The sequence below is a fragment of the Silurus meridionalis genome, chromosome 13 (assembly GCF_014805685.1).
Source record: "Silurus meridionalis isolate SWU-2019-XX chromosome 13, ASM1480568v1, whole genome shotgun sequence".
Classification (NCBI taxonomy): Eukaryota; Metazoa; Chordata; class Actinopteri; order Siluriformes; family Siluridae; genus Silurus; species Silurus meridionalis.
Window position 1 is genome coordinate 11,004,964 of NC_060896.1, and position 22,056 is coordinate 11,027,019.

Here is a 22,056-nt window from a genome sequence, read left to right on the forward strand (position 1 = left end):
CTGTGTACAAGGTCAAGGAGTGGGGAAATGAAGCAGAAAATTAAGCACTACATCGTTACACAGTGTGCAAAAAAATAATAATTATTGCATAAACTGAGGAAATCGAGTACACTGCATCCGAAAAGGTTTGTTATGTTACAGCCTTTTTCCAAAATGGGTCAAATTCATTATTTTCCTCAAAATTATAAAATCAATACCAAATAATGACAACGTGAAAAAAGTTTGTTTGAAATCTTTGCAAATAAAAATTGAAATCACCACATGTACATAATTACACATTCACAGTCTTTGCCGTGACACTCAAAATTGGGCTCCGTTGAATCCTGTTTCCACTGATCAATCCTTGAGATGTTTCTACAATTTGATTGGAGTCCACCTGTGGTAAATTCAGTTGATTGGATATGATTTGGAAAGGCACACACCTGTCTATATAAAAGGGCCCACTGTTAACAGTGCATGTCAGAGCACAAACCAAGCCATGGAGAACTCTGCGACAGGATTGTATCGCGGCACAGATCTGGGGGAAACTACAACATAACTAAATGTGGAAAAAGTGAAGCGCTGTGAATACACTGGGCACTGTATATAATGAAACTAGAGTGTTTCTCCAACGTCACAAGCACAACATGAAAAACACATATTTCAACGGGCCTACAAAAATAATATGGCGCTTAGCTTTGCATTTTAACATGCAAACGTGTGCATTCCATTGTGCCGAGTGAACTACGTTTGTGTCCGTCCAAAAAAACTAAACGTTCGCCGTTCTCTCTGTTTTCACTGCTAACAGAGACTCTTTACAGGGTTTAATGCTTCACATAGACACTGTCAAGCTGCTACTATCACTTTGCATTGCAGATTCTTGCTGCGGTGGAATTTCCTCTTGTGGCAGGAACACAATGGTTCCAAGGCACGGCGATAACACACAGCACAGTCAATAACAAGCCCTTTTGTGTCGGCCATCACTATCTGCATGGCCCTGTGTAGTATTCCATCAGATTCTTGAATCATTGCATGGAGGGAAATGTGGTGCATTCCAGCTCCATGCTGTCACTGCAAGTTCACATCACAGAAATCATGCCAAATGTCAGAAAACAATGAATTGCACCAAAATATTGAAGTCAAGAAAAAGAGCCGTCTACTTATCAGAATGCATTCAAATATATTGTTTTATTCTTTTTTGGTTTTCGGAGGACTGATATTTCCATCATTTCCAATTACCAATACCTTAAACACCAGCAATACAACTTCTGTGTTTATTGCCATTGCAGTCGGTGCAAATGTTCTGTAAACAATCTGTTGGTGTGATAATAGATTAATCAAATTCATTTGATCTTCTAAAGAGTATCTTTTAACGGAGGGATTACAAAAATACAGTTCCAATCAACTAATTAACACTAGAAACATTAGCAAATCAAAGATTTAAAAAAAAAAACATCATATTTTTTCTTTTCTTTTTTTTTTTCTAACCATGACTTATCACGTTTGTCTAAAATATATTAAGCAAGTCATATCATGACTTGAGTGAAGCAGGATAATCACATTACACCAACACTGTTTGGAATGCACACACCACTTGCACATTCATTGCACCTTTACCCTCATCTCTGGGGGGAAAAATTTCCTCAAAAATCTGTCCTAATGGTTTCAAAGCTCCATCATGCATCAATTGCCTCCAGGATACACTTCACAATGTATACCGTATTTAATAAAGACCTCCTCTGAACCCCATCAGACTCAGTGACCGTAAAAAAGAAAAGAGAAAAGCCATTTCTAGACAAAAACAAGCATTTGATTGCAGGCAAGTTGCATATGTTGTAAACAGTTTGTCTGAAGTCATATAAATGTTGCACAGAAACATTAAAATCTCAATCTCAGAATAGCCTCAAATCCAACCTATTAGTAAAGTAAAAAAGTTTTCCATTTGAAAAATACGAAGGAAAAGAAGGAGTCTTTATCAACATGTTTCAGGAAATGTGTCATGTGATCTGCCCTCACATGTGTAGTTTTTAATTATAACTCATGGTGTTATTTTGGTTTGAAACTGGCACCACACTTTATGAAGTGAAACATTAGCTGTTGTGATTTCCGGATACTAGCGCTGGCACAGTTTCCTCTGACAAGGCTCTCTTAAGTAAACAAAATATCAACTGCTGGCCAGTCAAATTGTTTTACTGCATATAAATGTTTGTTCGATCGAAAACAGGAAATAACAATTATGCAGACAACCTGTTTCCACCACTGCGCTATAATTAAAAGGTTTTCAGTTTCGTACTACTTCGAAATATGACAATGACTGCACTCACATTATACAAAAGCTATCCATCCTCAGATTGCCTATGAAGTCACAAATATCAACTTATCAGGAAAGTATGCAAAACTGTATCAACTATATTTAATATATCATATTTTTTCATATAAAATACAAATACAAACTGAATACATGTACAGATGTTTTTTGAAACATCAGTGGCCGTATGAGGAAAAATTATAGCACAATTCAAGTTTGCAGGATTGTCACCAGTGTCCAAAGCGTCCCAACCAGCAGTTCTCAAAACAGAGTCCTTTTTTTAAGTGATGAAAAACCTGCCATTATCAATAAGGTATCCATCATCCATTTCCCATGGAGCTTTTCCCCAAGAACTCGGGCACAAGGGGGGGGGACACCCTGAACAGAAGGCCAACGCATCACAGGGCATAATTGTGAACGTGCTGACACTACATACGATTTGGAAATGCAAATCCGCCTACAATGCAATGTTGGCCTGGGGAAGGAAACCAGAGTGCCCAGAAAAGCCCTTAAAGAATGGGGAAACCATGCAAACTCCACACATACATGGCAGAGGGGGGTGCAAAGCCTTAAACTATGGAGGTGCAAAGAATACATCCAAACCACTAAACCATCTGCCTCCCGACCCGACAATCAAAATATTATAAAATATTGAATAGGACAGAATACGATTGGTCCAAATCACAAAAAATTAATCAATCAATGAATAATAAGTGTAATGTGTTTTGTATTGAAAGTCCATGTCATTTTAATGTATGTATGTATTTATTTATTTGTTTAATTGTGTGTTCGAAGACATTTCATTGCCAAAGTACTTCTGAACACATTCAGATAATGAAACTAACATATAAATCTGTCCTGAAAGACTATTGGAGCAACTGAATATTCTATACAAATCCAATAAATAAAAATAGACTGAAATCACAATTTCGATTTTCTAAATCTATAGCTTGCATTTGGTCTGAACTAATGCCATGAAACAGATCAGAGACCAGCATGTCGTGTTCACCTCTGTGCACAGCTGTTTCCCTCTCTTTACACTTTTTCCCCTGGAAAAGCTGCAGAAAGCTGCTCTTGTTCCTCTGATTACGTGGAAAGCGTGAATCACAAGGCATCCAGCAAAAAAAAAAAAAAAAGGAAAATCCGAAAAAATCAACCCACATGATCATTGCTTTTTACAACATTATCTCACTTTATACACATTAAGTCTGATTTGATGATCATGTGAATAATGTATAATCTTGTGAAGCTTTTTGTTTTGTAATAATTCGCCTGGGGCTACGGAAATTACTCCCAGCCAAGCATGCATCGGTCACAACTAATCCCCATCTAACAGATCATCTTTTATTTTATTATACAAGGCGACTCTATCATCCTAGATACACTTTAAAGAGAGATCGAGTACAAACAAAGTGTCCTCCATCTGATTAGTCGAAGTTACATGTAGCCTCAACAAGTTCTTTGGAAAGTAGGAATCTGGACACAACCTTGAGTGCTGAGTTCAAATCAAACTTACCAAAAGCAGGACTGGGATCTAAAGCGTGTAAAACTAAAAGATCCTGTTAGAATCGGGCTTTCCGCGGCGTTGCTTTGCTGTAAAATGTAATTTCAGAAGCTTTGCCGTCTCTCGTCCCCTCGCTGCTGCGCCTCCGCCTGCGCCATGTCGGCAAAATGAATCGGGAAGGCGGTGACGTCACGCCATGGGCTCATCCCGCCCCAGACCGAGGAACAGTAGTTTATTTCGTGGTCGTGGTCGTGTGTGTGTGTGTGTGTGTGTGTGTGTGTGTGGCTTATTACGTTACTATTATACATATTTTAGGGTCTCATAATTAATTGTATTACTTTTATAATAAAAATATAACTCACTATAATGTAGAATAAGCGCGAGCTTCATTTCTCGGTTCATAGAAAAAAATGCGCCCAAAACAAGTGCTGGAAATTGGCATAGCCGGAAGTGGTCTTTTTTGTTAGTTTTTTCTTCACCTTGCAGACCGTGAAAGTCAATGAAATTGGAATAAAATTGAATTCAAGTTTAAAATCAAACTTTATTTGAACTTAAATTCTAATAAAAGTTTTAATTGTGGCTGGTTACATGCTGCCTCTCGTCTAAGCATCATATTTACAGCTTTACTGCTTCCACATACATCACTGTTCTTTATTGAAGCATGACCCCATTGTCTGACTCCATGGCAAATAAGACAATGAATAAAAGCTACACTAAAATCTCCCTCACATTTACACTGACACCTAGAGAGGCCTAACATAGCTTGTTTAATGCCAAGCCAAGAACTTTTCACATACACATTACATCACTATAAAATTCCTCTTCACATATCCCAGCTTGTTAGGAAGCTGTGGTCAGTGTGCAGGATCAGCCATGATACAGCATCCCTGGAGCAGAGACAATTAAGGGCCTCGCTCAAGGGCCCAGCAGTGGCAGTTTGGCAGTGCAGGGGTTTGAACCACCAATCTTCTGAGCAGTAACCCAAAGCCTTATCCACCGAGCTACCACTTCCTATCAATGCTTTACCCTAACCACAAATTTACAAGTTTGTCTCGTAATCTTGTGACTTTGTCTCGTGATCGTGTGATGTTTGTCCTGTGATCTTGTTTTCCAAATAATGATTTATTTCCTGCCTCACAGCTTCAAGGTTCCTGCTTCAATCCTAAACTTAGACTAATGAATGTGAGGAGTTTCCTAAATTCTCTCCATTGCGAACCAAGTTTTTTCCTACCTCCCAAAAACATTCTAGTAGATTTATTGGCAATGCTAAGTTGCCCCAGGTAGTAATGTGTGTATGCAGTGAAGTGGTGTCCCATCCAGGGTGTATTCCTGAATTGCAGCCTTTGTTAGACTCTGGAACCACTGCAGCCTTCAAAAAAATAAAGCACTTTCTGAATGTGAAGGACTGAGATATTTAACTACACTTTTAGACTTCAGACGTTAAATAGGAAATTTTAATGAAGACATGGCTTAAATATCAGGGAAGAATAAAGTTCCTGAAACTACATTCTACATCCGAATGAGAAGTAAAATACATTTACATTTACAGCATTTAGCACACGCCCTTGTCCAGAGCGACGTACAAAAGTGCTTTGAGTCTCTAGCAATAAATAAATCTAGACTGGTAAGATAGAATACAAACTTCTACATATTGTATGCGACTTGTATATCACCTAAAAATGTGTTAGATCATGTGATGGGAGTCAAGCAGTTTAATCCATAGCACAAACAATAAGTTGTCTTTGCGTTACTTTGTTTACACTGACATGCATGTAAGAAGAAAAAACAAGAGGAACTCTTTTGATGTTTCTTTACATTGCTCTTCACATTGCTCTTTAAGCAGTAACCTTTCTAGAAGTGCCATGTAATGGACTGTGAGAAATACTATTCTACTGCTCCGGCAGATGGAATCATCCTTCATTTTAAAAGTTGATAGCAAACAGTAAAATAGTATGTAAATATCACTGATGTGCTTTTAAAACATGGTCTTTCATCATCATCATCATCATCATCTTCATCATCATCAATTCTTTTAAGTATTTTGTATTTAAAAAAGTAATATATATATATATATATATATCTATATATATATATATATATATATCTATATATATCTATATATCTATATCTATATCTATCTATATATATATATATATATATATGTATATATATATATATATATATATATATATATATATATATATATATATATATTTGTGTATGTTAGAGAAGGAATTCTTTAGACTGGGGACTGCCGGAAATACTATCCTTCATTCTGTAGGCTCCGATGAACACAAATCTTTAGATTCTGAGAAAACTTTACAAGGTTGGTTTATTGTTACAGAAATCAGATAGTAATAGATCATATAATAGAAGTCAAATATTAGATCTACAGCCAAAATCTTTTTACTTGGTGCAGAAAATTTTTACAAATCTCCTGATTCACTTACATAATTTGCTTAAAATAATTGAACCATCCACTGCTCCAGGAAAGATTTTCCAAACATTTTTTATTTGACAGTTCATTTTGTGACTTTCAGAGATAGAAATGTCATGTAGTGGTCTTAAATGGCTGCACAAATTGATCACATGTAAGAAAAAAAGTGTCATCATAAATGAAACAATCTTCTTCTTCTTCTTCTTCTTCTTCTTTTGGCTTCTCCCATTAGGGGTCACCACAGCTGATCATCAGACTCCACACCCCCCTGTCCTCTACATCTGCCTCTGTCACACCAACTACCTGCATGTCTTCCCTCACCACATCCCTAAAACTCTTCCTTGTCCTTCCTCTTTTCCTCCTTCCTGGTGGCTCCATCCTCAGCATTCTCCTACCAATATACCCCATGTCCATCCTCTGAAACGTCCTACATGCGCTGTCCCTCTAATAAACTCGTTTTTAATCCTGTCCATCCTTGTCACTCCCAACGAAAACCTCAACATCTTCAGCTCTGCTACCCCCAGCTCCACCTCCTGTCTTTTACTCAGTGCCACTGTCTCTAAACCATACAACATCACAGCTCTCACCACAGTCCTATAAACTTTCCCTTTCACTCTTGCATCCTAAAATGCTTAGGCTTTATTGTTTATTATTTAATAGTGCAGCTCTATGTAAATATCACTAATGTGTTTTCAAAATATGGTCATACATCATCAGATTTTAGCATTTATTAATCAAAAGATTTATATACCAAGAGTTTGGGTATGTTAGAGCAGACACCCTTTACATAGATAAATGGTGTAAGGAGACTGCCAGAAATACTATTCTACTCCTCCAGCAAATCAAGTATTCCTCATTCTGTAGGCTCGGATGAACCCAAAGGTTTAGATCCTGAGAAACCCTTACAAGGTCGCTCTACCTTTACAGTGTTAGGGTCACACGCCAACATCTCTTTTATCCATTTATCACCCAGTGCCCCCTCAATGAACTCCTCCAGACTGATGATGGCTGTAAAAAGGACATAAAGTATAATAGCATGATATTGTGATGGATTGTATTTGTAAAGATACCCTGATGCTAGTCAGGTACAGTCTATATTACAGTATTCATTTTTAGAAGAAATCTCCACCTTGAAACACATTTAATATCTTCTTATTTAAATATATGTTTGGTATGCTAAGAGGATTTGGTGCTATTTCTTTGATCAGTCATAAGGGTTAACAATTAGTTTAATCTCATTATATAATCACTATTGTTTTTACTGACAGTCTATGTCATTTTAAAGAAAAATCCAAAACAGAACAGAAATAGTGGAGACAACAAACATTGTCCTCCAGAAGTCAATAGAGCCATATGACAAAGTTCTCCTGAGTTATACAGAGATTTGGTTGAATCTTTAGAACCTTTTCTTTTTGAGGCATGGTTTATAGATTGAGTGAGAGCGCTGGGGAGATGGAAAGCCTTAAGTGTTGCTGCATTTCTCTCCTGAGGTAAATATGGAGCAAAGGGCTAAAAACCTATTGATGCATTATTGTGGGCAATATAGAAGAGATTAAAATAGACCAAAATGTCAATAAAAGACACAAACGTTTTTATTTACAAACATAAATCCTGTTTGCTACTGAATCTCACATGTTCATAATAAAAAACGATTTACAACATGTTCGAGAAAGTGATTGTAATTATCACCTTACCATTGTTGTCTTTGTCTAATTGAACAAATATCCTGTTGGTGCATTCCTCAGCAGTCAGTGGATTAGGACTGGTTAGAGAGGCTGCAACACTCATCTTATACACAGCCTGCCAACAATCAACACATGCTCACAGAGGCTCCATCGCCCTCTACCAAATCAGAGCAGTAATGCTGACCTCCTTTACACAAATCCTTTTCACATCTTGAAATCACGCAGAAATCGTCATGCCAGGTCAAAACTAGGTCTGATTTAATTATTCATCACATATGCAAGCACTGTAATCAAAGTAAAATCAGATGAATCTTGTATAAATATTCAAGTGATTTTTTTTATTGAGTGAAAATAGTCTGTGGGTTGTAAACACACAATAACATACAGGGAACCTACCTGCATTATGTCAAGCATCTCTGATCGTGTTATGGCCCCATCCTTGTCCTTGTCATAAAGTTTAAATGACCAGCGAAGCTTCTCCACTGATGAGCCTTCTAACAGCATGCTAATGGCCATCACATATTCTCGGAAGTCGACGAATCCATCCTGTGAACCAGTCATTTGTATTTTTGGGTACAGTGAACAAAATAATTTTTTATTTATTTATTTTTAACACTTTACATACTAGGTAGCTTTGATAGCTATCAGTTTTTACATCATTTCATCAAAGAACCATTTTTGTTTTCTCAAAGGCAATACAATACACATTGCCAGAAGGCTTTGACAACGGTGCTTTTCTATATTTCAACATGCTGGTTTACATTAATGTGACAAAAAAAAAATAAAAAATACACCATATGGCCAAAAGAATATGCACACCTGATAATCACACCAACATCTAAGCCTTCCCTGTACTGTAAAAGCATGTTTAGAATGTCTTTGCATTGCACTTGATCTAAACTCTCCAAACATGTTCCAGCATGTAAACGCCTCTGTGCACAAGGCAAGCTCAATGAAAACATGGTTTGCCAAGAGGGGATCTCAACACAACTCAAGACCATTGGAATAGGCAAAAAATCTCTGCCTCAGGTAAAATAATTTGTTAATTTATAGGCTTAAATTGTTGTTTACGTTGTGACTCTCTCTGGTTATTAACTTCAGCAAAAAGGAAAGGAGAGACTGGGCACTGGTGAAAATGGAATTTACTTTAAATGTATCTGACAAAGACAATTTGTGATGTTGGCAAATTCCTGCGGTATAATATATATAAAATTGTTTTTAGAAAAAAATACAAATTCAATATGGCAATAGTAAAGATGCTTTGCTTCAGGCCACATTATATCACCCCACTGTTGATTATTTTCCTATATTGCCTAATATGGCCTGTGATGCTTTATTCCGTTAATTAAAAATCAGTCCATATCATAATTATTAAACAAATTCCTACTTTTATCTATAGAAAAACGTTAATATGTTTTCCAAGCCAATATGTCTGCGTGTAATATTCCATACCCCGTTGTTGTCTAGCGTACGGAAGATCTGCTCAGCATATTCCCCAGACTCCGTTCCCACGGTTCCATCACAGAAGTGGCGCCTGAATTCATGCAGAGTGATCAGGCCACTCGGGCACTCGTTTAAGAACTTCCTGCCGGATTAAACCAATATGTGGGGGGCCTGTTCATAATTGTAGTTTAGATTGCTCAAAATATTAATTTGAACCTTCCTGTTTTATGCATCAATGTTACAGTTTTAGCATCATGAAATTTTACTATTTCAGTACTATTACAATGACTTACTGTTCCTGACAGTTGTGTGCTAGAAAGAAGTAAAAACTTACCTTTTTGTTTTTCTATAAACTAGATTAGAGTCAACTTTATTGTCATTATATTGTGCAAATATAGATGTGCATTGTGAAGAGAAATGAGGGAAGAAATAAGCAAAATAAAAAGTCCAGTGATCATCAGGTGACTACAGACAATGTGCAAAGAGGCAGGGTAGAGAATGTATTATGAGGCAAGTAACATGGTAGTGCAAACCACAAGAGACAACAGAGTGAAAACGGCATTACTCTTTTTTTTTTTTACTATTATTAAGCGGTGTAACAGTCAAGCACAATACAAACATTGAAAACAAACATTGAAATAGATTGTGAATGAGCCCTCAGCCTTACCTCAACCATTCATACAGTTCTGTGACATACGTGCCCCGGTTTCTGCAGGGTAAAGTCCCAGCCTGTCCCATCCTTATTTGTGCTCAACATTCTCATCTGCACATGTTTATATACCACAGCCCAGCTTACATCTCTTAGGCTTAATCAATCTTACAGGTACTGTCCTGCAGCCATAAAATTAGCCAAAAGTAATCTCTTAGCAGGGGGCACAAGCAGGTCGGGGGGCCTCAAATGTAATTACCTTGAGAGCAGGTATAGTTAAGAGCATGTAAACTGACATGTGATGAGAGTTGGGGGAGGGGAGTTGTGGTAGTGAGTGACACTAAACAACATCTTTTGACAACTACATCAAGATCAATGAATACATATTAAAAGATTAGAAAGTACCGTATTTTTCGGACTATAAGCCGCTACTTTTTTCCCCACGTTTTGAACCCCGCGGCTTAAACAACGAAGCGGCTAATTTATGAATTTTTCCTGGGTTTTTCTCGGTTTCACAAACTTCAAGCCAAAAAACTGAGCGACATAACATTAGACCAAAGAAATTTCCGAACGGAAACGAAAAAACGCACCTCACCTGTGTTCTGAGCTGCACGGCATCGGGAGAAAAAAAGTTTTTTTTAAACGCACAACGATGCCAAAAGATAAACTCCCGAGAGAAATAGTTGTGAAAGGAAGGAGGAAGACAGTGAACAATGACTTTCTTGGTAGGCTACTGTTTAGATACAAGCCATTGTAACGCGTTGAGTCAGGGTGAAAGGATAGCTCGAGTTGTAACTCCAGTTGCAACAGAAATCATATAAGCACAGACAGGTTTCCTCGTGCTTTTTTATTTTTTTTGGCAACAGCGTTAAGGGTTAGTCAAAGAAACTTCGAAATCAGCATCAGAAAATAATAAGGACATAATCCTCGTCTTGCAAACATGCAGTAATAGCTGAAAAATGCAGTGGCATGCTATTCCCAAAATGCCGCTATGCTAAGCGCAACATATTTCACCCGTTACACCGTGTGTAACGTGTCTTTCGTTAAAGCCTGTGTAAAGTTCATTAGTGTAGACACCTGCAGGTGCGGCTTATTTATGTAGATATATTATATATAATTTGTAAAATTCAGTGGGTAAAATTCGCTGTGGCGACCCCTACTGGGAGCAGCCGAAAGAAGAAGAAGAAGAAGAAGAAGAAGAAGAAGTGGCTTATATATGGGTGCGCTTTATAGTCCGGAAATTACGGTACCCTTCATCCTGGTGTTACATTAAACATACACTATGATGTGTTACCAATACTGATCTGGATCTTTTTTTTTTTTTTTTTTTTTTTGTGGTTAATTCTGTTTTCTAAAAACATTTTTTTAATAGCCAGATCTACAGGCCAAAATATAAACTGCCTATATCTACACTATTGTGATCCTGAGCAGTGAGTTGGATCTGTGGTGATCGCAAATGTTGATCTATTTTATGAGTTGCTCAGTAGCTCCTAGTTTTATAACCACAAATGACTGTATAAGACTGTAAAAATAACATTACTCATAATCTTACACTCCAGTGCTCATGTTAGTTCTCACTCTCCAGTGTTCTGTATTGTTTTAAAGACTATAATCACACTCTTGATGTCACCCAAATGAGGATGGGTTCCCTTTTGAGTCTGGTTCCTCTCAAGGTTTCTTCCTCATAACATCTAAGAAGTTTTTTCCTTGCCACAGTCACCATGGCTGCTCATCAGGGATAAATACACACCATTCACCTTCACTTTTAAAATTCTGTAAAGCTGCTTTGAGACAATGTCTGTTGTGAAAAGCGCTATAGAAAAAAACTTGACTTGAGTCACTAAGGATAAATGAATTCTGTAATTGAATCCTTTAATTGCTAAGTTAATGAATGTGATCTTTCTTTGTGGTCCTGAGCTTCATATCTGACCAACTTAAATTAAAAGTCTCCCTCTCACATCATCTGACTGAATATTTGAAAACATCTGTATCACTATTGTACAGGTTACTCCACACTTTTGCTGTTATTCTTTCCAGATTTTACAGACATTGTGTCCGTTCAGCCACAAGAGAATCAGTTAGGTGATGATGCTAGGGGATTATCAGTGATATCAATAGGGATCATGTGTTGAGTAGCCCACTCTAGAGTTCTGACCTCACCCCTATTAAGCAACTTCGGGGTGAACTGAAATGCAGACTGCACCCAAGGTCTCCTGACCCTACATCAGCACCTAAGCACCTTTACTATGGCCCTTATAGCTCAAAAATCTAGTGAAACATCATCTCAGAAGAGTGGAGTTTATTATATTACATTTATGGGATGTAGAAAAAAAACACCAATCTGATAGTCAGGGGTCCACAAACTTTTGTCAATACAGTGTAGGTGAGTGTTGCAGGATAGTATCCACCTCAGGATCCACCATGATAAAACAAGTGCCATGAGGCTGAAATGAGGCTGTTAAGTGGTAAAACATTTTTATAATATAATTCCATGTGAAATAATTCAAATACAAATGAGACTAATATTTATTTTAAAGTCATTTTGTACAATATAGCTTAGAGAGCACTCCTCTGTTATAAACCAGGCCTGTTCAACAGCAGCAGCCATGGCATCATACACTCAGATGTCTTATAAAACACAGGAAGATGAAGAACATGTTTTGAATGGGGTCTCATCTGTTCAACAGTCTCTTTTTTCTTATTCGGAAGCTTGTACAAAGCGATGCATATCCCATATCTAAACACATTCCCCTCACAAGCAGTTCATGGAAGGAGGAACCAGAGGAATGTCGAGTGTCTCCTGTAGAACAGTCTTCAGTGAACTAATCACCACTCTCAAAGTGTAAAATCATCAGAACGATAAACGTTTAAGTCCAGGAAGTAAGGCAAAAAACATTACCTTTATCCAATACTAACAAAAATGCAGTACAAAAACAAAAAACACATACACGGAAAATGATCAGTTACACACAAAGGCCAGCATGCATGAATATCACCAGAAGATCAACACCATATTTAGCATATTTCTATGCAGACCATTACAAGATAACAAAAAACTAAGAATTAAGTAGTAGAATGTGTAATGGCTGTGGTTCTAGACCAAAAACAGTACTTATTTTTTGCTTACAGCCACATATTCACAACAAAAGACAGTGACCCTATGCTAGGGGGTAAATGAATACAGTACATAGATACTAAAGAAATACAGCAACTCAAAGACTAATTCTTTTTAGCCGCTTCTGTATGGCACATCGGTCACACCTCACTGATTGTTCATGTAGGTTCGATAGAACAGCTGCCCTGTATTTAAGGCTCCAACTGACCAAACAAAACCCATACTGGTCATCACAGCAGGCCTCCATATTCCACTAAATATCAAAGTTAAAGAAACGTTGTTGATATTTATCAGTTTGTGTGTTGAAAGGTCAACCTTTGCTTGACCTTTTTAACACATGAATTGATAAATGTCAACAAAGGCATATTTGTTCTCCTGGACAGCGAAGTAAAAGAACCTGCCAATGGCCATGTGTTCTGATGGTGGAAATGGAAGAAGACCTTCTAGTAGTAATATCTAATAGGTAGGTGGAATATCTAATATTCAGTATGAATGAGGAGTCTTTCTACAAAATATATACTGATAAAGCAGATGCGGAAACTTTGCTTCATCAGTACGCAAAATCTAACAAACGGCAAGAAAATGAACATCTATATCTTATTTTTTTAAAGCTGTTTTTGGGTAAAAAGGGAAAATGTTGTTTTTGATCAAACCAAACCGAAGACAAGATAACAGGCTAAACAGCCAACCAATCTGGCAAATTCAAATAATCAGCTTCTGGCACATTGTATAGCTTAATCTGCAGACGTTTCGCATTAAAGTGTGTGGCAATTCAGAGCAAAAACCCAGAGAGTGGAGAAGAATCTGTGCCTCTGGAGGTTCATAATGTGCCAATGTGCTTTTAGATTTCAGAGTGATTAATCACAACAAAAAGCAATAGTTAGTCCTTTGATGTTTGTTTCTGCCAGGTTGATGTAGATTTTTTTTTGGATGATTCATAGATTTACTAATATATGTTAAAAAAAATTACGAACTTCCCAGCCAGCTGCTCCCTGAGTGTTTTGAATTCATTTGGATAGCTTTACCTTTTCAATAGTTTAAGGTGACATATAGCTTATAGTTTATCAGACACTACATCTTTTACTGCAAAAGCATGTAGTAATTATCTCTCATGTCATCAAAGCCTCACTGAGAACCCTGCAGACATAGATCAAGGTTGAATCAAGGTCAAATGAACCACAAGCATACAATCATTTTGGGTTTACAAGTACAAATTCCTCAGAAGCCCTGAATCATGAGCTGTGGAAACAAAAATGTCAATATAATAACGTGAAACAACTACATATATTATTTTGACATTTTTCACTTGAACAGAAATGGTCAAAATGGTTGATCTGATTGGTTGCTTTCCAATACCTGACCAGTAAAGCAAATTATACAATTAGACGCACACGAGCCAACTCAATTTCACTAAAGCAACATGACTTAATATCAGTACAAGGTATAACACACTCACACACAAACACACACACACACACTCACAGACACACACACACACACACACACACACACACACACACACACACACACACACACACCATAATCTATTAATAAATCATTATGTGTCACATCAAAATAAATGGCTAAAATGAGAAAATGACTTAAAACAATGACTCAAATTATTCAAAAGATATGACAGTAAACATAATTCCAAATACGGCCAAATTCAAACCAATAGACACACTAAAGTGTTGTCAGCACTCCACATTTGGCCAGAACTTTCCTTTAACCCTCCTTTGTCAAATAATACAACTTTTTAGAAGATAGTTCTATGGGCTGCCATAGATAATAATAATAAAAAAAATCTACATAATTTTTTACTTTATGTATTATAAAATACTTATTAGTTTTTTTTCTGTTTAAATAATTGTACAATACTTTACAATCAGAGTTTTGAAGATACAAACAGTAAAATATTCCAGTTTAATAATGCTAACAATATATTATCTCTTTCTTTCTCTCTCTCATATATATATATATATATATATATATATATATATATATATATATATATATATATATATACACACATATATACACATACATACACACAACCTCAAAGTGAGTACACCCCTTAAATTTTAGCACTATTTTAGTAGATCCTCTCAAAAGACAATACTATAGAAATGAAACTTGGAATATTTTAGAGTAGTAAATACAGCATTGTACAGCAGATGTACAGCAGTACAGATTTACTGTCCTCTCAAAATAACTCAACATACAGCCTTATTGTCAAAATATCTGGCAACAAAAGTGAGTACACCCAAAGTGATAACAGCTGTACGTAGTGTAACCATGCAAAGCCACATGTCCTATTCATCATGTTCATGTTTTTGACAGAACCATACAAATTTGTGTATCTTGTATTAGAGCAGTTAAAAATTTGTGCTTTGAGTACAATTTTCTCATACTGACCACTGGATAAAAACAGACACATGAGTGCAGCCAGCACTGCTTTAGAGGTTGCAGAAGTGGAAGGTCTGCCTGTCAGTGCTCAGACTATAAGCCACAAACTGCAACAAGTCAGTTTGCATGGCCTGTGTCCCAGAAGGAAGACTCTTCTGAAGCTGGCTCACAAGAAAGCCCGCAAACAGTTTGCTGAAGACAACCTGTTCAAGAGAATTAATTACTGGAACCATGTCCTGTGGTCTGATGAGACTAAGATAAAATTGTTTGGCTCAGTTGGTGTACAGCATGTGTGGCGACCCCCTGATTAGGAGTACAAAGAATATTGTGTCTTGCCTACAGTCAAGCATGGTGGTGGTAGCATCACGGTCTGGGGCTGCACGAGTGCTGCTGTAATGTGACATTCTGAAGCAGAACCCTTCAGAACGGTAGTTTTGCGACATAACTGAATAAAAAAAGCTGAAGGTGAAGATGATGGCATGGCCAAGTATGTCACCAGACCTGAACCCTATTGAGCACCTGTGGGGCATCCGCAAGCAGAAGGTGAAAAAGCGCCATGTGTCTAACATCCAGCAGCTCCATGATATCATGAAAGAGTGTAAGAGGATACGAGAAAAACCTGTGCTGCTCTGGTGATTTGAGTTCCCAGGAGGATTAAGGCAGTGAGAATTATCAATGGTGCTCACACAAAATATTGACACTTTGGACACAGTTTTGACATGTTCACGTAGTGTGTACTCAGTTTTGTTGCCAGTTATTTGGACAATAAGGCTGTATGTTAAATTATTTAAACATACAGGACAGTAAATACTGCTATATAAGCTGAACATGTACTACTCTAATATATAACCAAGTTTCATTTCTATAATATTGTCCCTTGAGAAGATCTACTAAAATGGTTATGGAAATGTAAAGGATACTGTATATAATTTTATATTCGTAAGTCGAGAAGAGTGAGACTTTAGTTTCTCGGTCAGGCAATGCATGCCTGCCAGGCGTTCTTCTTCTTCTCCCTCTGTTTGCGGCGTTGTCAAATATGAATACTGTGCGTGGATTTTGAAAGATTTCTTAAATATCTTTTTGATTCATGAATATGTGTTTGTACCGCGGACAATTCTCAAGTCAGGCTTTTGTAGGTCGGGAGCTGACTGTGTGTGTGTGTGTGTGTGTGTGTGTGTGTGTGTGTGTGTGTGTGTGTATATATATATATATATATATGTATGTGTATATATATATATATATATATATATATATATATGTGTGTATATATATATATATATATATATATATATATATATATATATATATATATATATGTGTGTATATATATATATATATATATATATATATATATATATATATATATATATATATACACACACACACACACATACACACACACACACACACACACACATATGGGCTGTCAAATGATTAAAATATTTAATTACAATTAATCGCATGATTGTCATGAGTTAATTTGTAATTAATTGCAACTTAATCACACATTTGTATCAGTTCTAAAATGAATACTTCACGTTTTTAATACTCTAATCAACATGGGCATGGACAAATATGCAAATGCTATTAAATGTATGTATTGTACTGAAACCATACTCAACATAAAGCATGAAGCCTAAATAATATAAATGTTTTAATTATGGTGTTTTAAATTACGTATATCATCAGGACAACAAACGGAACTTTTTTCCTGCTTCAACATCACCTTTGAGGACAAAATTATCACTTGCTGCCTAATATATCCCACCCACTAACAGGTGCCATGATGAAGAGATAATCATTGCTACTCACTTCACTGGTCATAATGTTATGCCTGATCTCTGTGTCTGTGTGTGTCTGTGTGTGTGTGTGTGTATGTATATATATATATATATATATATATATATATAAAATGAAATTACATTGCAGGGCACGATGCATTCAGATATTTCAGTCATTCTGTTGAAGTGTTCTGTCAGTCAATACACTTGGGTTTAAAAGATTCTGGCAAAGAAAATCTGATTTGCTTCCAGTAAAATGATCACTGTTTTGTTCCCCTCGTAAAACCGATCAAGTTTTGTCAATTAAAAGAGAATCATTTACGAAGTTTTATGTCTTGCCGGAGACGTGCTCGTCTTAGTATCGGAAAACACAGCCGGTTATTGTCATTACAGCTAAACACCAACAAAAATCTGGTCATTGCTTAAGGTACATTACTTTACATGCAGTTTCTGTACTTCATTCTTCTGTAAGATACACCCAGGGAACAAAAAAAGTATAATCCAAACATCGTAGATGCCTTTTACTACTTTCTGGATATCTTTTTCTTTTCATTGAAGAGTCATGCAGCAATTAGAAAAAAAAATCTAGTCCGTTAAAATTTGATAGAACACATGATGTGGATGATCTTGGGCCCAGTGATCAAAGGAACGTTTAAAAGAAAAAGAAAAATAAAATAAACTATCCACATTCAAGGAATCAAAAAAAAAATCTTTTACAAAAAAAGAAACCCAAATTCATAACAAAACTCAAAGAAAGACATTGGAGCTCTGAAGTTAGAGAGACCAGCGCATCTCATCAAAGTTCATGCCCTCTCCCAGGTTGGCGTCAGTTTCCAGCAGGCTCATGATGACTGCCATGGCAGCCTCGTCACTGCTCAGACTTCCCAGCCCGGGAACCCCATCCAGATCCAACTGAGATGGTCCCTCTGCATCAGAGAAAAATCAGAAACGTATAATAATAATAATAATAATAATAATAATTAAGTATAATAATGATATATAATATAAATATAACAAAAAATAAAGTGACAGTCAACCTACTGTGTAATGTTTCCACATTTTATTCACATTTACAAATGTTTTGATGTGTGAACATAATTTGTAAAGTTATTAACAAATATAAAAACATTTCTTTAAATGCATAAATGATAGGATTTAGGCAGCTTGTTAGAGCAGCTACATTCTAAACTGTGCGAGACACCAAATGCCTAAATTGCATCCAGACAATTCTGCTGTAAAGTTATAAAGCGGTGTACCCATGACATTTTCACTGCCGGTAAAGGGTCCACTACGCGAGTCCTCCACCGAAATCGACTTGCTGGGCGCATGCGTTTCCGTTACTTCCCCATTTGGCACCTACACAAGAAATAAAATTAAAACAGTCAGCCAAAGCCTATTGTGTGTGTGCGTGGGTGTAACAGTACTCGTACCAAAATTTTTCAATGTGGGGATTTAGGTGCAATCTTTTTATGTGCCAATCTGACTTCCCTCAGGAACGTATTAAGTGGCAGATCGCAAGTTTGTGTAGTCTCCGCCTCACACTTTGAGTGCATTTTTTATTATTTTTATTAAACTTGAAAACATGCAAAACAATGGCAAAAAAAAAAAAAATGAAACTACAGTTAGTGCAGTGTCACTGTGTCTGCACACTCCAAACAGGAAATTTATGACTTTTGCACATGCATGAAAACGCTAAAGAATCAATAGCGCTAGGATTCGCTAGGATCCTGGAAGCTTCAAGAATTTCTCTTAAAAGGTAAAATCCTGACAATTCCACATGTTGAGGGAGTAAATAAATGAGGGATGGAAGGAATGAAGACATTTGTTACAGTATGCTGAAATAAGCAGAACCGTAGATCATATCTTTTAGAAAATTAAATGTAAAACAAACAAACACACACACACACACATCTACTGGAACTTCTGCCATGTTTCCTCACAGACAGGTTTAATTTCTGGATTACATTTTTCTGCATCTTGGTGGTTTTTGTTGCTTGATTTGAGACTTTAAAAAACACATACTGAGTAATTAAAAATGAATTTTTAATTACTAAACATGTGTGTTTCGTTGAAGGTTTTAATTTAGTTTATATCTATAGATATTCACATTAACTTCACTATATCTATCTATCTATCTATCTATCTATCTATCTATCTATCTATCTATCTATCTATCTATCTATCTATCTATCTATCCATCTATATATAAATAAAAATACACACACACACAGGCTCACTCACATTGCTGCTGGCTTGAGTGAGGATGAGAGGAGATTTGTCCTGCAGTAGACTGAAGGGGCTGGCATTGCCACTGGATGGGGAAGAGTTCATCCTGTGAAGTGGAGATTGAACACTGATTTTAGCAATTTCACTTCTAAATGCCATTCCAAGCGACATTCGCAAAAAATATCAGCAGGAGACGTCATACCTATTAAAATCCAGCAGTTCATTCGCTATTTGCGTTCCGATACTTCCTGCGTAAATCATGGTGCCGGACGCATTCGAGATTCCTGGGATGATGGGGAGAGATTTTTTTGCATCCTCTGATGAAGAGAAGAGAACACAATACAAACAGAAATTATTCTAAGGCAAACAAAAACGTTATACAATTTATGAATAAATGGAAGGTGATATAATGATCCATCAGTTAATTGGTGAATTAAATACATTTTAATTTCTGTAAAGCAGCAGCTGTCATACGATTCCTCGTCTTATAAGCATATAGTTTTTTTAACTGTCTGTGGGAAAATAAAGTATTTTACAGGTCAAACTTTACATTTAGCTTTTTGTTTTATTTTTATTTGGGTTTGGCTTTCTCTGACGCACAGATGAACTTGTATTGTGTATGTCTGCCATCTAGCGGCAAGAAGGGTTAAATGTAGAGGAAAAATAATACGACATCAGTTTTTAGGGACCAAAGTTTGCCGAGATCACCTTTGATTTGGCCATGTCATAAATGAAAAGAGATAGAAAATGTGTAATGAAATAAATGAAGTGAATTTGACATGTGTTGTATTTATTTATTTATTTATTTCTTAATTTTCAAATATTAAATCATAAATGAGGAGAACCATGGCCACTTTAGTTTTAATGTAATACAGTTTATATTTAATGCAATAAAAAATGATAATAATGCTTTTGACCCTTGCCTCTCAATTAGATTTTTTGGTCCTTTATAGGAAAAATATGGGCACTTCTGGTCTAGACCCTGGAGCTAGATATTTGCTACAAACATGCTGTTGTCAGACATAACAAAACACTTAGAGCATGCGTCATCCTTTTAGATTGCATGGTCAGAGCAAAGATTACAAAGTGCAGATGATCTGAAAGACAACAACTCAAGGCAATGATCATAAATCCAGGAAACAATCATATTAGATTATTATTGATGATGATGATTATTACAAAATCATTATTATCAAAAACTTGAAAGGCAAGTGGTTAAAATATATGGGAAAAAAAGAATAATTAATGACAAAAACAAGCCAGCAGGATAGCATGCTATAGAGCTCGGACCTCAACCCTACTGACCACCTTTGGGATAAATTGGAATGCTGACTGCACCCCAGGCCTCCTCACCTCACCTACATAAGTACCTGCCTTTACTAACGCCCTTGTGGTTAATGAACACAAATCTCCACAACCACACTCCAAAATCTAACAGACCAAACCTCTCAGAAGATTGAAGGTCTTTACAAAAGCCAATGGGGCAACATGGTGAATGGGATGTTAAAAAAAAAAAAAAGGATTTTAATGTCAGATGTCCATGAACATTTGTTCATATAGTCTATCAGTAAGTAGCTACTACATCTGAATTATATATTTTATTGTAGCAAGATTGATCAGTATTATTAAATATCATTGTTGCCTTATAAATTTAAATTATATTGCATCATGTAGAAGCTTCAGATATTCACCAATAGTCAGATTTAACCATTGTGGAAATAAATAGTGCAAATTGTAGATTTTCCTCAAAACACTCTCCATAGAATCACTGCTACTAAGGTTTATATTAGAACAGGTTTTCATATTTAGGAAATTATTATTTTATTATTATTATTATTAATAAAAAAAATTGTGTTGATTTAAATTAGGGGAAAAAATGTCCTTACCTTCTAAAACTTTGGAATCTATCTGCTGTTCTGACTTGTCTCCCGATCCACTGGAACTGCTCTTATCGCTGTATCAGGCAACACACATCATGCACCTTCATCTGTATAAAGGCTTTCAATTGTAAATGTTAAAATTTGATTCCCAAATTAGGAAAAGACATTTGTACTCACGATATGACTGTGTTCGTTGAGACTATATATTCTACTTCTTTGGTCCAGGGATTTATAAAACTAAACCACTGACTTTTTAAGGTGACGAATGACCCATATTTTGTTTTGAACTTGTAGCTGTTTGTCTCAATCTTCTCTTTACTTCTCAATACTAAAAAAAAAAAAAAATAAAGGATGAAATAACAAATTATATGAATAATAATACTAAAACAGTACCCATAGTTTAGCTAGAAGCCAACTTGGGGAACATAAATCTAATTAGAGATTGGTTTAGCTTACACTTCTAATGGTGCTTATAAAATATATAGAATACTTTTTACAACATACAAGTCTCCTCAGCATTGAACAGAGATCACCTTTTCGATGTCGATCTGCTAAATGAGGCAAATCATCTTGATGAAAGTATTCGTAACACGATGTGCCTAGCAGCTCCTGTGGTAGATATCCCAATACAGTGGTGGCTCTG

The 22,056-nt window shown here is 36.2% G+C and overlaps 3 protein-coding genes across 7 annotated transcripts in view; all 3 read right to left on the reverse strand.

The window, feature by feature from the left end:
• ppfibp1b (PPFIA binding protein 1b) overlaps positions 1-3,973 on the reverse strand; it is a 35,132-nt gene extending 31,159 nt beyond the window's left edge. For all 5 annotated transcript variants that reach the window (XM_046864562.1, XM_046864561.1, XM_046864558.1 and 2 more), the window contains exon 1: positions 3,804-3,973. The gene's annotated coding sequence lies outside the window, so the exon portion shown is untranslated. The remainder of the gene's footprint in view (positions 1-3,803) is intronic.
• A 2,808-nt stretch (positions 3,974-6,781) lies between these two features.
• On the reverse strand, positions 6,782-10,142 carry si:ch211-245j22.3 (uncharacterized protein LOC563798 homolog). The gene is made up of 5 exons (XM_046865010.1): positions 10,024-10,142; positions 9,366-9,498; positions 8,310-8,459; positions 7,923-8,028; positions 6,782-7,236 (listed from the first exon to the last, which is right to left on the reverse strand). Exons 1-5 carry the CDS (start codon positions 10,092-10,094, stop codon positions 7,082-7,084), a joined length of 615 nt encoding a protein of 204 aa, XP_046720966.1. The 5' UTR covers positions 10,095-10,142; the 3' UTR covers positions 6,782-7,081.
• Positions 10,143-17,802: 7,660 nt separating this feature from the next.
• Positions 17,803-22,056, reverse strand: part of arntl2 (aryl hydrocarbon receptor nuclear translocator-like 2) — a 28,091-nt gene continuing 23,837 nt past the window's right edge. Inside the window, exons 11-17 of the mRNA XM_046865006.1 lie at positions 21,947-22,053; positions 21,591-21,741; positions 21,420-21,487; positions 19,736-19,850; positions 19,549-19,639; positions 18,564-18,663; positions 17,803-18,233 (exon numbers count right to left, since the gene is read on the reverse strand). Coding sequence (XP_046720962.1) covers positions 18,082-18,233; positions 18,564-18,663; positions 19,549-19,639; positions 19,736-19,850; positions 21,420-21,487; positions 21,591-21,741; positions 21,947-22,053 — 784 coding nt within the window. The 3' untranslated portion in view covers positions 17,803-18,081. The remainder of the gene's footprint in view (positions 18,234-18,563; positions 18,664-19,548; positions 19,640-19,735; positions 19,851-21,419; positions 21,488-21,590; positions 21,742-21,946; positions 22,054-22,056) is intronic.